The 15079-nt window shown below is 42.1% G+C and overlaps 1 protein-coding gene across 1 annotated transcript; it reads right to left on the bottom strand.

Annotated features, from left to right (window-relative positions):
• Positions 1–1839: 1839 nt before the first annotated feature.
• On the bottom strand, positions 1840–14767 carry TMEM64 (transmembrane protein 64). The gene is made up of 3 exons (XM_072852240.1): positions 13713–14767; positions 7863–8018; positions 1840–4436 (listed from the first exon to the last, which is right to left on the bottom strand). The coding sequence occupies exons 1-3, from the start codon at positions 14475–14477 to the stop codon at positions 4242–4244; spliced, it is 1116 nt and encodes a 371-aa protein (XP_072708341.1). The 5' UTR covers positions 14478–14767; the 3' UTR covers positions 1840–4241.
• Positions 14768–15079: the final 312 nt, after the last annotated feature.

Raw genomic sequence — 15079 nt, 5'->3', positions numbered from 1 at the left:
TTCCCCCTCCTGCAGATGAGGGGTGGGAAGCAACTCACTGCAGCCGCCCATGCCAAACTGTGCTAGTCTGTAGATTATATGATTAAAAAAAAAAAGACTTGCCATGCTAACCTGAAGATACAGGTTTTACATCTTCTTCACCAAAGCGGGTACCTAATTACCTTGTCTCGCCTAGGCCTATGTGTACTACATCTTGGCAACATTCTTGTCTCTGAAAAAGGATGACACCCAGTATCCACATCCCAGGATTAGGAGAGAACAAATCCTTCTACTGCTATCTTGCTAGTACCCTTTTTTCTAAAACAAAACAAAAGAAAAAAACCCTGTGTATAATAAACCTATTCTGCTAATTTCTTTCACAATGTATCTAAAGTCCTAAATAATTAGAAGGAAAGTTAGAGGACTTTGCACACTCACAACAGCAAATCTTGCCCAGCTAATTTTCCAAATGAATCGAGAATCCAGATCCAACCAACTACATGTTAGTCACTTGGCTAGCAAGGAGGACTTAACTTACATTAATGAACACAAGACTTCATTAAAATGTAGTTTTAAATGTAGCTATATGACAGAATAATCTATTGAAGGAGGAAAGGGATGGGATTGAAACTGCAGACGCAGTTATTTCTTGCTACTTATCACTAACAAATTAACATAAATTAAAAATCAATACAGCAGGACACTGGAGACAAATGCTAATGTCCATGAAGAGAGGATGCGTTAAACTCATCATCCCTGTGCTGCCAGGCACATCACTGTAATTCTGCAGGACTGGAGACGACAGGGACAAGCTGCTTTCCCCAGCAAAGGCAGAATTTGCATCAGCTTCCCCTCTGCACTTGATTTCCTATTCCCTCATGCCCAAACCATTATTTTCTTACATAGACGGGACCAGTACCAACTTTCAATTTATTATAGTGAGGAAGCCTGTCACAGAGCTACTCGAGCTATTTGCTTCTGTCATTAAGAATGACCACAGAGTGAATGGGAATACATTTATATTTCATCCTAAGCATCATATCCTAGATTATTTGCAAGGCCACTGATGACACCAGTAATCTTGGGCAGTCAAAATCCCAATCATACCAGCCTCGGGTGGAAAGCTGAAAATGAACACAAAGGATCCGATATGTGACACTAGCCACACACCATGTAAGAGCAGTTTTTCCATTCTCCAAACAAAGCTAAATATAAAGCTCTTGGACAAAAAAAGGGGTTTCCTCACAGGTGCTTAGTATAAAGTTAAATTTTGACAAATCTATTACACAGTGGCACTTACCACAAGGAGGAGGAAGGAAAACTGGTGCCACACAGCCGAGAGAGATTCCTTCTTCTATATGACCTGTAATTTAGGCACATTTCATATACAAAATGCAGAAATTTCACCATCATGGCAAGTCAGAAAATATTCATGAAGGTGACTTGCCACATATTACTTAAACTGGATTCATACCCTTTTATTTTTTAATTACACTAGGTAGGGAGACTATCTAAAAAAAAATAATCATCTCTCTTTTACATTCAAAAATATCGATCCTCTTTCAGTTCAGTAGCACGTTTCTCATAAGCACACGTATGCTCGTTCTTCTATCAAAAAGGCAGCTACAAATACCTAACCTTCAAAGTATTTAACAGAATTAAGCATGTATTTAATTTTAATTTTTAAAAAAATAAAAATCAAGTGTCTTTCCCTTGTCAGTAACTCCCCACCCATGGAACTCATCTTTAAATCCTAACTTGTTACTCATTTAATGTAGACAACTATCTTTGCATGCATACATAAAGATGACACTCCACTGCACCTTCTTTCCAACTACTTCATAGCAACCTAAACATTTAATACATATTCCTTTAAAGAAATTTGAGTGAATTTATTGTATAAAATTATGATTGGCATGGTACAGAAAAGTTCCTTTTAATGCACATTTCCCATTAACTTGTACACAAATATTACAAGTATCAAGCAAAATGCAAAAGTCTTAAGAACTAATTCCATACTACAAAAGTGTTCACATTGTGAAGTTACTCTGGTTACAAAACGTCATGGAAATAAAAGCACTTCAAAATACGTATTTGGGAAATGTTCTCGAATAATCAACACAACCTTAAGTTAGTTAAAAAATGCAAAGAAAGAGATACCCTCTTCAAAACACTACTGTTGATTTGGCAAGATGGAGCAAAGTTCAGATCAGTTCATTTATTGAAGGATTGTTCTTTTCAAAAAACAAACAAACAAAAAAAAAACCTTTAGTTAAGAAAGGGCTCAATTATACTATGATGACAAATAACGCCATCAAAAAGTTATCTGGCTCTCTTGTTTTCACACAGGAGCTGTCAGAGGCAGAGATGTGTAAATGAACACTTCCACGTATATACAGATTGCCTTTACAAAAACCAACCAACCAACAAAAAATACCAAACCCCAAAACGATAAAAAGGAGACAATCTGAACTTTGTTGTTTCATTAAACTAGTTCAGTTCCTTAGGTCACAAGACCCAAGCAAAGCGGTCTGCAAAGGATATATATTTAAAGAACAAAATTGAACATCCACTACCAAGGAATGCGTAGATGTCACGTTATGCGAGTCTCGTACATCCTCACAGTAAGACTGTTAGAGGCTATCAAATCTCTGCTTCCCAATGACATGAAGACCTGCTATTCTCAACAAGACAAAAATGCTTGAACCCAACAAACAGCCTTACAAAAACAGCCATACTGTTAGAAAATAACAAAATCTTGACAACTGAAAGCATCCTTAAAAACTTACACAAAATAACTACAAAGTAAGCAATACATTACATTATTTTTGTACCAGATGACTTGCATGTGTTTGAGCAGTTGAACATTGGCACATATATCTACATGAAACTCACGCATACAAGACATCGTGTTCAGGCATTATTGTTGTTTTCCTTTTACACACACACACACACAAAAGTTACTGTCAGGTTATCCAGTCTATTCAAATGCAGTGAAAAACAGTCCACAGCACACGTAAAAGGAGCATTATCCGATACAGTGTTGTCTTGCAAAAATGGAGTCAGAATTCCTGAGTCTCAGAGACATTACTGTCCTCCTCCATTACTGGATTGTTTCTTTTTCCAAGGAGAACCCCTAGTTTTCATTTCTTCATGCTGATGAAATTTATAATAGATTGCGTCTTTTAAAAAATGTAAAACTTTTAGAAAAAAAACATGCCAACCAAAGTGAATTTTTAAAGCTTTTTAAAGGGAGGGGGGATTCACTTACAAAAGAAAGGCCACCTTCATGTAAAATTAGTACTGCCAGTATCCAATCATTTTGTTTAAAGGAGATATTTAGCTCCCTGTTCTGGAAGCCTTATTACATGCAGTCATGCAAGTTGAAAAACTCCATCTGTTAAAATTGTTAAAATTAAAAATATTATAAATAGGACTAATGTGGAACAGCCCTTTGTTACAATCACCAGGGTGGTAAAACCAATGCAACAGTTAAGTCATGAAGTCTCCCTCGAATAGTCACTGCAATCTATTATAACTTCTGTATTTTCCCTTTTACTTTGCATATTACACAGTGTAACTTAAAATGTTATTTAAGAGCACTTCAGTCCCACAATGTAGGATTTAAGCTTGTGTGAATACATATGCATGGCTCTGCAACATTTTTAATGACTTACAAAAATACATTCAACCAAAACTTTATATAGGGTTCTCTTTTTTTTTTTTTAAATCAAAAATTAAGGAAAAGCCAAATGGTCCCATCATTAGCTAAATAATACACTCCAAGTTCTGGAAGCAATTCCAAAGCAAAAGCACATTCAAGAATAACATACACTGAATTGCATACTTTCTCATTCATCTTTATCAGTAATAAAATTCTACTGCATATAATTATTCAGCCTTATAAATAATGCTAAGCAGAAAAATATTTACCTCTGTGCTACTTTTCTCAGTTTATAGAAGCATTTCTCAGTTTATAGGAGCAAAGGAAAAAAACCTAAAGTGCAGACTACAGGCCATGATAGGCATAATAAATGACCAAAGGTGCAGCCAAATTTGCATTTACATCTTAAGTTACTTCACCATCTTTCTTTTCTTGCTAGAAGTCACCCCGTGTGCAACTGAAGAGCTGGTCGATTGGTTTGTGCCACAGTACAACCTGTAACCACTTGTAATTTTTTTTTAAAACTACTTGAATTGTCCATAGATATTTCTAGGCAATAGCTTAGGTTCACAAAACCTTACTTTATTAATACTTGAAATCACACAATATTGGCACCTCCTCCAGAGAATGCTACTGTCCTTTTGTTGCAGTATGTGGTTGAACCACTGATGCTCGGTTGACTGTCTTTAACAAGCGATGTCTTCATTTCCATTTCACACGCTACAATAGCTGCATTCAGTTCCACTTGAGCTCGGTGAACGACATAAAACATGAGTCCTATGCTTATCACAATCTGCAAATAAAACAAAAGGGTGTTGTAGGCTATATAAACTGTAAGCACGAGTACAAAGCAACTGTTCTGAACAAAACAAAAAGTCACCGACGCACAGATTCATGGAGGCATCTGTTGACTCAATGTTTCACAGGCAAGACATTAGAAGGGAGATGAACTTAACCTATGAGTGGCTCTAAACCTACATACGCTAACAACGTAACTAGCATATCAGAACACAGACATTACATCGAACTTAAATATTGATATGAAGTGAAAAGATATTTTCTTTCTTTCCATCCACATACTTGTTAGAAAGCAATCCCTTCACTTTCTCTCTTGGCAAAAATGTTTCCACAAAGAAATGACATGGTGTATTTCTGTAAGTCAAAAGGGCTGTTTTCCATGTACCAAGTGAATAATAGGTTGAAATTGTACTGGGCATCTGCAACTTGCAAAACAGCAGAGACAGAGGATGATGCAGAATGAAGGAAAGAAAACGTCCTTGCCCCTCTGGTATGGAAGATAGCAAAGAACAGCAGTGTCATTGTGCTTCTCAGGTATCAGGACTAAACAGGACAGAATCAGAGTTTCTGAGTGACTTACAGTAGTCTGTATAGGAAGAACTTCGTTTCTGGAGGATGGCTTGGGAAGGGGATGGGATGTTGGAGGTGTGGGGGTTTTTTTGTTTGTTTGTTTTAAGGAGGAAATATTGTCCAAGATAAGGGAACTATGGTTTTAGTTCAGGTTTTTGCTCTGAATTTTATTGCTAAGAATTTTTAAACTTTCACTACAATAGTTATCAGGAATAAACCTGGACAACTTTTGCTTAGAAATTATTCATTCAATAACATTGGCATGCACTGCACTCCCCAGAGGTGGCCTTTGGTTTCAATAAAACACCAGTTAAGTTTTCAGCTGAGATCCTCCTTAAAAAAAAATAAAATCTTCAAATAAAAGTCAAGCTGTCTCATAGTGACAGTCCCTTTGAAAGAAGTAAATTCCTCTGCTTTTTTAAAGAATGTTTTATGAAACTAGCTGGAATCTGCAACTTCCTTTCAAAAAAACAAAAAGATTATATTGTTTACAACAGAACCTAAAGTTTTGAGTCCAAAATCTGAACTTTATTATTAATTGGTAGGGCTATGTTTTCTTTAACATTAAGGACTATCACTTAAAACATCTGTCAGCATGGCATAGAAGATGCTAGAATATCACCAAGTAAGATGATTGACAAGTATGGTCACAGGATAACTATGGCTGGAAGGCATCCTGGCAGTCTCTAGCCCAACCTGCTGCTCAGAGCAGGGCTGGCTGCAAGATCAGACCAGGCTGCTCAGGACTTTTGTCCAGTCAGGTCTTGAAAACTTGCAAGGATAAAGATTTCACCACCTCTCTGGGCAGCCTGCTCCGCTGCTCAACTACCCTTGTGGTGAAAAAAATGTTCCTCACTAATTCAAGTTACACACTTCAAAAGCTGGCCAATGCAAGAGTCAAAAAGAGACTACGGACACCAAGTTCTGAATATATATGAAAAATCCTACTCTAAAAGCTTACCCAAATATTTAAATTTTACTGGTTTTAGAAATATTACTACCAGTAGCCTAGTTCCCTAGATTAATAATTTAAAAAAATATATACACACAGACAACCATGAAACAGGAAGGATTTTTTGAGCTATTTACTAAATCAAAGTCCCATCAAAGCCCAGTCAGGCAAAGCACCAGGCAGATGCCTGAAAGAAAGTGGGAGAACATAAGTAATTCCTCCACTAACAGGCTCCCCTTCATTTATTCAGTCAGCTCCCAAGGATTGCTCTCAAGGAGGTGAGCACTCCTATTCAAACATTCAGCCTCTCCAGCTAGCGCTTACCTGAGTGACAGTTATGTTACAACTTGTATAATCTACAAAGGAACATTAATGTAATTTTTTAAAATAAAAAAAAAAGGGGGGAAAAGACCACTAAAAACTACTGCCCTGGAAATAACATTTCACAACTAAAATGAAAGCTGATCAACTAACCATTTATTTTCTCTTCGATCTATCAAGGCTATTCACCCCACATTTACAAAGGTATTTTTAATACTCATAAAGCTGTTCTATGAAGCCTATAAATTATACGTTCCATTTAAGAACACAAAAGTTTCGGGGGGGGGGGGGTAGAATGGTCCTAGACTTAGTTTTATATCTTCGCATTGTTAAACATCAGCTTTATGATTGTAAAAACTGAGGAAGATAAATGATTGCAGTACCAACTGAAAGTCTGCAAACCATGGTTAACTGCTGTTCAAACACAGCCTGCAGTACTGATGCTTTCAGAGGAGGTTTTAACATATAATCTGGTTCTGAAATACTCATGACCTCTATGCTCATAATGGTCTCAGACTTAACACTTACCCCCAAGATTTATTGACAAATTATTTCATCAGCTAAGCTCATGTAAAGGTACTATATACTTCTCATGAATTTACTCACTTGCAAAATTAGGAAATTCTGATTTAGGCATTAACAAAATGGTATTTCTACAGCACTTTTTGTCCTTTATACCTATGCAAAATCATGAGTGTTCAATGCTAACAGTGAACAGTGCACAGGTGGTGGGTCTATGCACCCTGAGCGCACTACTTCACAGCTGGTGGCACATGGGCTTTTGTGTAGGGGCAGTTTGACAAGTCTAAATTTCAGCAGGACATTACCACAGAGGGCAAGAGAAGAAAACTTGACAAAACTGTGGCAGAAAGAGAAACAAGAACACTGAGCAAGTTCTGCTTTGTGTCATGTGAGGTATGAGAGAATTAAACTTTTCTAACAGAAGAAAACAAAATCAAAAGAAAACAGTACACTGGAAACCCATTTCTCTGGGTATCTAGCAGTCAATAAGCCTGTGAAAAAGAAACGTCAGCTCAGTTTTACACAATCTACTGAAAATACCAGAGTTAAAAATTAAACACTTTTTAAAACCTGCTACTTTTCAATACCACATGCCATACTTGCTTGGCTTTCAGTCTGTAAGAGGTAAGCTGCCTCAGACTACGGAGCTGTTATGCCATCAGAAAGCAGCTCTTAACCCCGGAGACATGCATTCCCTCAAGCCTCCTGCAGCCCACCCCTTTTACACTCGAGGCTGTACAACCTGAAACACAAACTGGCAATACTGAATCTCTCTCTGTCTCACACACATTCCTATGGGCATGCAGCTTCCAAAGCAAAGATTCAATGACTTGAAGAGACAAAGCTACAGGAAGGAAACTTTTCCACTGTCTCCAGAAGAAAAATTCTGTCTTGAATCCCACTGGTCCGGTAGATGAGCAAGAAATTAGGGGAATACTGAAATAAACTCAAACACAAGAAGATGACTGTTTCCAAGAGTAATTGGTTACCCAAGCAGTCATAAAGAGACTGACAATACTGTCACCAAGGTCTGTTGAAGCAATCATTTTAACTTACCTGTAAACTGAATATAAAATAGCCACTAACACTTTGTTCTGCAATCACATCCTCCATGGTGCGCAAGGTAGTGCCCAAGTATGAGTTCAGGAGCTGAGTAGGAAGCAGCCCAACCGAAGAAGCCATTAGGTAGTTGGGTAGTGACAAATCTGTAATCTGAGTAAAAGACAGCATAAGAAATCGAGCACAGCTCCAACACAATCTACGTGCACAAACAACCAGGCTGCCGCTCCCACAACCATCCATGCAAAATAATGAAAGAATTTCTTACATTCCTTCACTGAAACTTTCCACTGTGCGTGAATCCAAGATAATACAATAAAACAGTATGTGGCTAGTTTTCATCTGGCCTTTTTAAAGTTCCTAAGTTTTATTTCATTTCATCTTACATTATGCAACACCTCTGTGCAAAAGTCATTAACTAAGGCTGCAATTACACTGTTCATTGAAGATGTTTATTTCTTCATGGTGAACAGAGGCCTACAATTTATGAGAATTTGCTTGCAGGAAGAAATTACTTTACGAAATGTGAAGGGCTAAAGCAAAAATCTATTTGCTTTGCTTTTTACAAGTATGGCAACTAATAAAAGAGGCAATTGTTCAAATTGTCACTGTATTAAATATAATCTAGGTAAACAGAATGGCAGATACAATTTGCCTCTGCAAGGGAAGTTATATACTCATTAAGATACATATATCTATCAGTGATCTTTAGCAGCGATATCTGTCTCTACCTATCAGTGACATACATGGGTATCATTAAGATTCTTTCCCAAAGATATTTTATATCACACTTTAATTAGTGAACAAAACAGTAGACACTGCTATGGCTTTTGTTAGTTTCTCTGGAAAAAACACTAATAATACTTCAAGATATTTTCCTCTCTTTGCTGTGAAACTCCTGTTTTGAGTCAGTATGTGGACAGTTTACATGGGAACAAAGTCACAGTACTAGCTAAATTAGTATCAGCAGCCATTGGGAAATATTAAATGCAAGAGCCAAGAGGCCAAAAGATATTTACACAAGAAAAATTAAAACAGGAGGAAACTATGGGTTAAAAATTAGTATGAAAAGGGTGATTTTGAAACAAGCAGTCTAAGGAATTTTCCAGACAATTCAGTTGATCACACAGTAATAAAAACAAGTTCTAATTAAGAACAGCCCCTAACACTGGGAGCCTACATGGAAATTATTGACCTTGACAGTTTTGTACAATGTCGAAGACAAGAGAATAGCAGCAAAGTTACTCATTTCATCATGCTATTCTTAAAATAAACTTTGGTTACTATGAAAGTCACAGTGCTGAATTCTCAGAGCTCTAAGCACCATCAGTGGAAAGTTCTGGGGAGGAAGGAAGGGCAACGGAGGAGGAAAATGCAATGAAACATAAAGATTAAGAATAATTCACTGGAACAAGATCCAATAAGCTGATTCCAAACTCCACATTGCAAATTACACTTCCCACAGACTGAAATATATGAGCAACACAAATAATACATTTCCCTCTCTATACAAGATTAATTTAGATTTCTAATGAAAAGGCACTACGCAATTATGTCAGAACTTCATATTTAACCAATGCTTTGAAAAGACTTACTTTTTTTTAGTTTATTTTAAACGTTATAGTAATCTGGGCCATGTAGTAAGAATGCAGAACCGAAACTTCCATATTGCCAAGGGAATGATGGAACTGCTATTAAAAGTCTCAGCAAATCTTGCCTCAGCATTAGTATTTCAAAGTAGGACACTGTCATTAAATCTAATGGAGCTGGGAAACTTCCCAAAGATTGTTTTAACACTCCTGGGCACCTCTTTGATTTCTGTATACATATTAAGGACACTTTGGTTGCAGAGCAACACGTCTGCACATCTGGACCCCTGTCCTGAAGCAACTGGACCTCCTGGACCATGAGAGAGACTGTTTCCAAACGAAGAGGAGGCTGCCAACAGACACACTGGACCGAGACTTATGCTCCCCACTAAGATGAAAGTCGGGGGGGGGGGGGGGGGAATTTGCAGGTGCCCTTTTAACTCCTGCTTTGCAGGGTTTAAACCTATAGTGGTAACCCATTCCCCCAGAAGGCATAGGAAGTGGACGGCATCCATACCAAAGAAACCTGAGAAATTTTCAATAAAACTTACAGCTTTCCATGTTTTTCCTTCTGTGAAACTTCACCTGTTCTAGAAACCTGCCAGACTGGGGTATACGTGGCCAAGCAGCCAAACAGAGGCTACCAGGACTCTGTTTCTACGGAAAGCTCAAGCCAGCAAAAATTAACAGTGAAATCCCAATGCAAGCATGGATGCAATTGTTATAGGCCATACCAATGTATTAAAATAAAATTAAGAACTACCTAACCACTCTGGTAACAAGAGTGTTAGCCAGAAATTCTCCCACTAAGCCTTGGAGAGGCTTTGTCCAGTAAAACTTTTGTGTATTCTTTGCAGCTGTCACCTTTGGTTCAGTCCTGTCAAAGAATAAACGCTTGTGTCAGGACTTTGTTGGGGGCTCACATGCCTTTGGGGATCGCAGCAGATTTCTCTCCCCTCAACTTACTAAATCCCGTGTTTGAGATCAGGTAGGCTTAGTAACCAAAAGCAAAGGACAATTTTGATGCTCTTTACTTTCGGAAACAAAACAAAACAAAAAACCCACAACAAACAAACAGACAAAAAAAAACAGGTAGAGACTAAAAAACAAAACAAAAAATAGTTAGCAACTTTCCAACAAGCAGAGTAAGCATCCTGCATGTTCCTGCAAAGCAGGTACTGTTTCTTGAACTCTGATTTCACTGTGTGCATTTCTTGAACCAGAGATGCACACCCGGACACATTATTTCTTCCATGCAATACTCCTCTCAGAGGAGAAAGAAGAAATATGAATTCTGATCTAAGCTACACCTGGCACAACAATAATCAGTTTGCACAAATCTAGCTCCAGAGACCCAGTAGGGGGAAGGAGGTGATAACCTGCATACCAGGCCTCCTTACAGACCTGCCTTCAAAACACTCAGAGTTGCCAAGGGGAGAGGGCTGTGCATGGGCAAACACTTCAGTAAGAGTTATCAGGCCACCCCAGCGGCCCAGGCCACCCCGGCGTCACAGTGAGCAACAATTAAGCAAAACTCACTCAAAGAGAAATACAAACATGCTTTCAGTTAAGAAGTTTGTAGGTCTTCCAGAAAGGCAACTAAATGCAGTGCTCCCACTATCAGTGCTTTCCCAAAAAGCAGCAGAATGACCTTAAGAAGCAAGACGTTCATGTCTGGCTGGTGAGAAACTAAGAAATTCATGTTAATTTTCTTCTTGTGCTGTTTCAGATAATATGACCCCATCACTAATCAAATGCTAGGAAGCTCTTCCTTCCTCTGTACTTTCCCCTGCAATTCAACCTCCCCAAAACCCTCAGCAGATGGTACACGCCACAGAACAAGTGCTTGTAGAAACCCATTAATCCCAGCCCTGCAGATGACCCCTCTCACATCAAGGTTACGCCTTGTCCTGGACTTCATGTGTCACTTCCTCCCTTCCGTCTCATTTAAGCATTCTCAGTGTATCCAGTTTACTTATAAATATGCACATAGAAAACACGCATAGACCAGACTGCTGGAAAATTAAAGATGCGTAGGTTTTCTTAAGTTCACTGTTCTTTCCTCTACTATTAAGAGCAATCCTTTTCAAATTCATTGCTGAAGTTGCTAGCATGGGGAATGGGTAGATGGTTAGGACACTCCAAATCCCCTTGCATTTTAAAGGTAAGTAGAGCATTAAGTTTTCAAATAAGTCAGATTTCAAAGAAATAACAGCTCTGTTTGTGTAGGTAGAATTCTGTATTCTATACGTAGCTTAAATGTGACTCACAGTGAGAAACTGCCTTGAATTCCCAGATTTGCATACAACATTTTTATTTTTCACTAATCTAGTAGTTCATGTTAAATGTTCTCAGTTAAAAATTGAACACACTGTGATTTGACTATGCTGCAAAGTAATAAATCCAGAGTAATAAATGCAACCCAAACTAATTTTAGCAGGCAACATCCATGTTATTTGGCATACTCAAGAATCCAGTTCTCATTTTCTATCTGTTATTTTAACACTGAAACCTTCCACTCAGAAAGAAAATTATTTAGCTTGCAGTACTTAGAGAATACAAAACACTGATTTACAGCATCATTTTAATATCACGCTGGCCTGAATACTCTGCTGAATTGTGTTTCCAACAGAACAGTTATGCCAGGAAGGAAATCATTTAAACTTGGTAATTCTCTGGTCAGTTCTTCAGATCCAATACTGCTCTACAACATTTGCTGACTACTTCAAGTGACACCCAGAAGCTGTGAACAACTGAAGCACAACAGCTCTCCCCACTTTAGGAGGGTCACACTACAGCAGAAGCTTCATCTGCTACACCGGGACCTTGGGCTCTGGGGGGACTCTGCTCCCAGCAGCACGGGTCTAAGCTTCCTCAGTCCTGCAGTAGTATAGGTAAATAAATAAAACAGCTGAGGTTATTCTCATTCATAGCAAGGAAATGGTTAAAGGATCTGCTTAAAAAGAGATAAGTTCCTACAGCTTTTATGGGCAGAGATTGCAGCCCCCAACACGAATGCCCCAGCACACATTGTTTTATACATAGCAATTTTAAATACTTGATGTGGGTGTTTGTGGGTAAAAACTGTTATTTAAGAAAAAATTAATCCATACAAATTTGACATTCAGTGACCTACTCATTTCAACCAGATGATTCTGTCAAAATTAAGCAAGCGCTTCAGAAGGGTACAGGATCAGGACTGCTGATTGGGGATGGAAAGCATGCTATAAGAAAGTGGCAGACCAAAACACTTGTTTACAGGGTCTCTTACATTACAGAACATCCGAGCTACTGTTAAACATTTAAAGTATTTCACAATCTGGTTTGCTTTGTTTTGATTTCACCGAGTTAGCAGACACAACTGAAGCATAACACACAGCCAAAAACAGAACCTTCAGACAAAGCACTCAAGAAGAGCTGAGGGTCTGAAATTGTCATCATCAGCATGATGGTACTCAAAAGCAGTACCCTCTATGTTCTGCTTTACTTTCTCCTTTAAGATGATCAAAGAGAACAGTAAGATCATAAGTTTTAAATAATTATTCTCAAAGAATGTATCAAACTTCATCTAAAAGTAGAAAGAAAAGCAAGTCCAACCCTTTTCCAAACTCAAGTTTAAATTAACTTTCAGTACCACTCTGGTGTACCAAGTCCCTTTTCAGCTCTGAGCCTACATCTTAATGCTCTGCCCAAAATGCACGACCTCTCTTGTGTGCATGGACTTAACACTCTTTATGGATTTGCTAGATGTATGCTACAAACATCAACCAAACTGAGCAAGAATTTTAATCTGTCCACTTCTTTCTTTCCAACATGGTTATTTAAGTAGTTGAGGGAGATCTGGCAAGACTGCTTAAAAATACTTTTCCTCCCACTCATATAACTTTAAAAACACAAGTACTTTAAAACTGTTGAGTTCTCCCCAGATATTACTACACAGCTCCTCGGTGCTTCCTTCTAACACCAGAACATAGCCTTGAAAGCCAGAGAGCAACTCTAACGCAATGCCACTGGACGAGGCACCTTGAGAACCTGCCTGCCGTCCCTCTGCAAGCATGGAAGAGCCACTAGCAAGAGCTGGCAAGGGGGTTGCTTTTACTCTTGTTAAAAGTGAAAGAAACCAAGGTTTCTTCCCAGGAAAGGAGGCAACCTCCACCAGTTGACACCGGCCACTATGCTGCAAGCCAACCTTCCAGCCAGAGCTTCTTCCTTGGCCGCAGCCACTGAGCTGTGGCCCACAGCCCGGGCCGGGACTCACCGCGAAGATGGCGTTCTGCAGCCCGAAGGGGATCGGCGTCAGCCGCGCCAGAGCCACCACCTTGAGGCCGCTGCCACCCTCCACGACGCGGACGACAGCGCTGAGCGTCTCGCTGCCCTGGATCCTGGCCCGCACCCAGTGGGCCAACAGCCGCTTGCAGGCCACATGGGCAACAAGGGTGCCGACGAGGACGCCAAGCACCATCAGCCCCATGCCCAGCACGAAGCCATAGAGGTAGCCGGCCGCCACGTTGAGCAGGATGTAGCCCCAGCCGCAGGGGAAGGACACGACGATGAAGCCCACGGTGAAGAGCAGCACGCCGGCCAGGCTGTCCAGGCTCTCTGCCCAGAGCAGCAGGTCCCGCAGGTACTGGCGCACCAGGGCCAGCGAGGCGAAGCAGAGGGCCGCCAGGACGCACACGCTGAGGCAGCTCTTGCACCAGCAGGTGCCCAGGAGGCAGCAGGAGCAGCGCCAGCCCCGGGCCTCGGCCAGCCCGGGCCCGCCGCCCGCCTCGGGCAGCTGGCAGAGCAGCAGCTCCGCCGGCGGCAGCCCGCCCTGCTCCGCGTAGGGCCCCAGCAGCAACCCGCCGGCCCCCGCCGCCTCCGCCGGGACGAAGCCGACGGTGTCCCCGCCGCCGCCGCCTCCCGCCGCCGTCCCGGCGGCTCGGGACAGCCAGCGGCCCAGGTCCTGCCGGGCCCCCTGCGCCGCCGCCTGCTTCACGGCCCGGGAGAGGAGCTGTAGCGCCGCGGCCCCCGCGCCCCACATCCCCCCGCCCCGCCGCCCGGCTGCAGCGCCGCCGAGCCGCCCAGCCCCGTCGCTCCCCGCCTCCCCACGCAGCCTGCGGACAGGGGCGGCCGCTCCCTCATCGCCCCGCCATGGCCCGGCTCCCGGCGGCGGAGCCCAGCCGAGGGCCGGACGGGGGCGGGGAAGCGGCAGCGGGGAGGGCGGGGAGGAGGTGGCCGCGCTTCGCCGCCGCCGCGCGGGGCCGGCGGTCGGAGGGGCCGCGGCGGCCTCGGCACTGCCCCCCCCCTCGGCCGCGCCGCCGGGGCTGCGGCTTTAGGCGGCGGCGCCGCGCTCTCCGTCCCGGCAGCGGCGGCCCTGGCGGAACGCGAGTCCCGGGGGGCGGCAGCGGCGGTGGCAGCAGCGGCAGCGGGGCTCCATCTCCCGGCACGCTGGACTCCCGCTCCGCTCCGGGAAGTGCCTTCTCGGCGCGGCGGTGCCGATGTGGCAGCCCAGGCGCCGCTCGCAGCGGAGGGGGAGGAGGCTCAGCTCCGGCGGCAGCAGCGCCCTGCCCCGCTGCGGGGCTCGGCGGCAGCGTCGCGGCCCGCCCCCCGCGCTGCTCTGCTCTGCCCCGCCCCGGGACCGCC

The sequence above is a fragment of the Ciconia boyciana genome, chromosome 2 (assembly GCF_034638445.1).
Source record: "Ciconia boyciana chromosome 2, ASM3463844v1, whole genome shotgun sequence".
Lineage (NCBI taxonomy): Eukaryota > Metazoa > Chordata > Aves > Ciconiiformes > Ciconiidae > Ciconia > Ciconia boyciana.
The sequence above is the reverse complement of the archived record's forward strand: the minus strand, read 5'-3'. Positions and strand labels throughout refer to the sequence as shown.

What these genes read in the sequence shown, in the direction of transcription:
- TMEM64 (XM_072852240.1), bottom strand. Translation starts at nt 14,477, where the DNA reads ATGTGGGGCGCGGGGGCCGCGGCGCTACAGCTCCTCTCCCGGGCCGTG. An exon ending in TGCAGAACGCCATCTTCGCG is followed by an intron (nt 8,019 to 13,712) that starts GTGAGTCCCGGC and finishes TCTTTTACTCAG; the next exon opens with ATTACAGATTTGTCACTACC. An exon ending in ATTTTATATTCAGTTTACAG is followed by an intron (nt 4,437 to 7,862) that starts GTAAGTTAAAAT and finishes TTTTATTTGCAG; the next exon opens with ATTGTGATAAGCATAGGACT.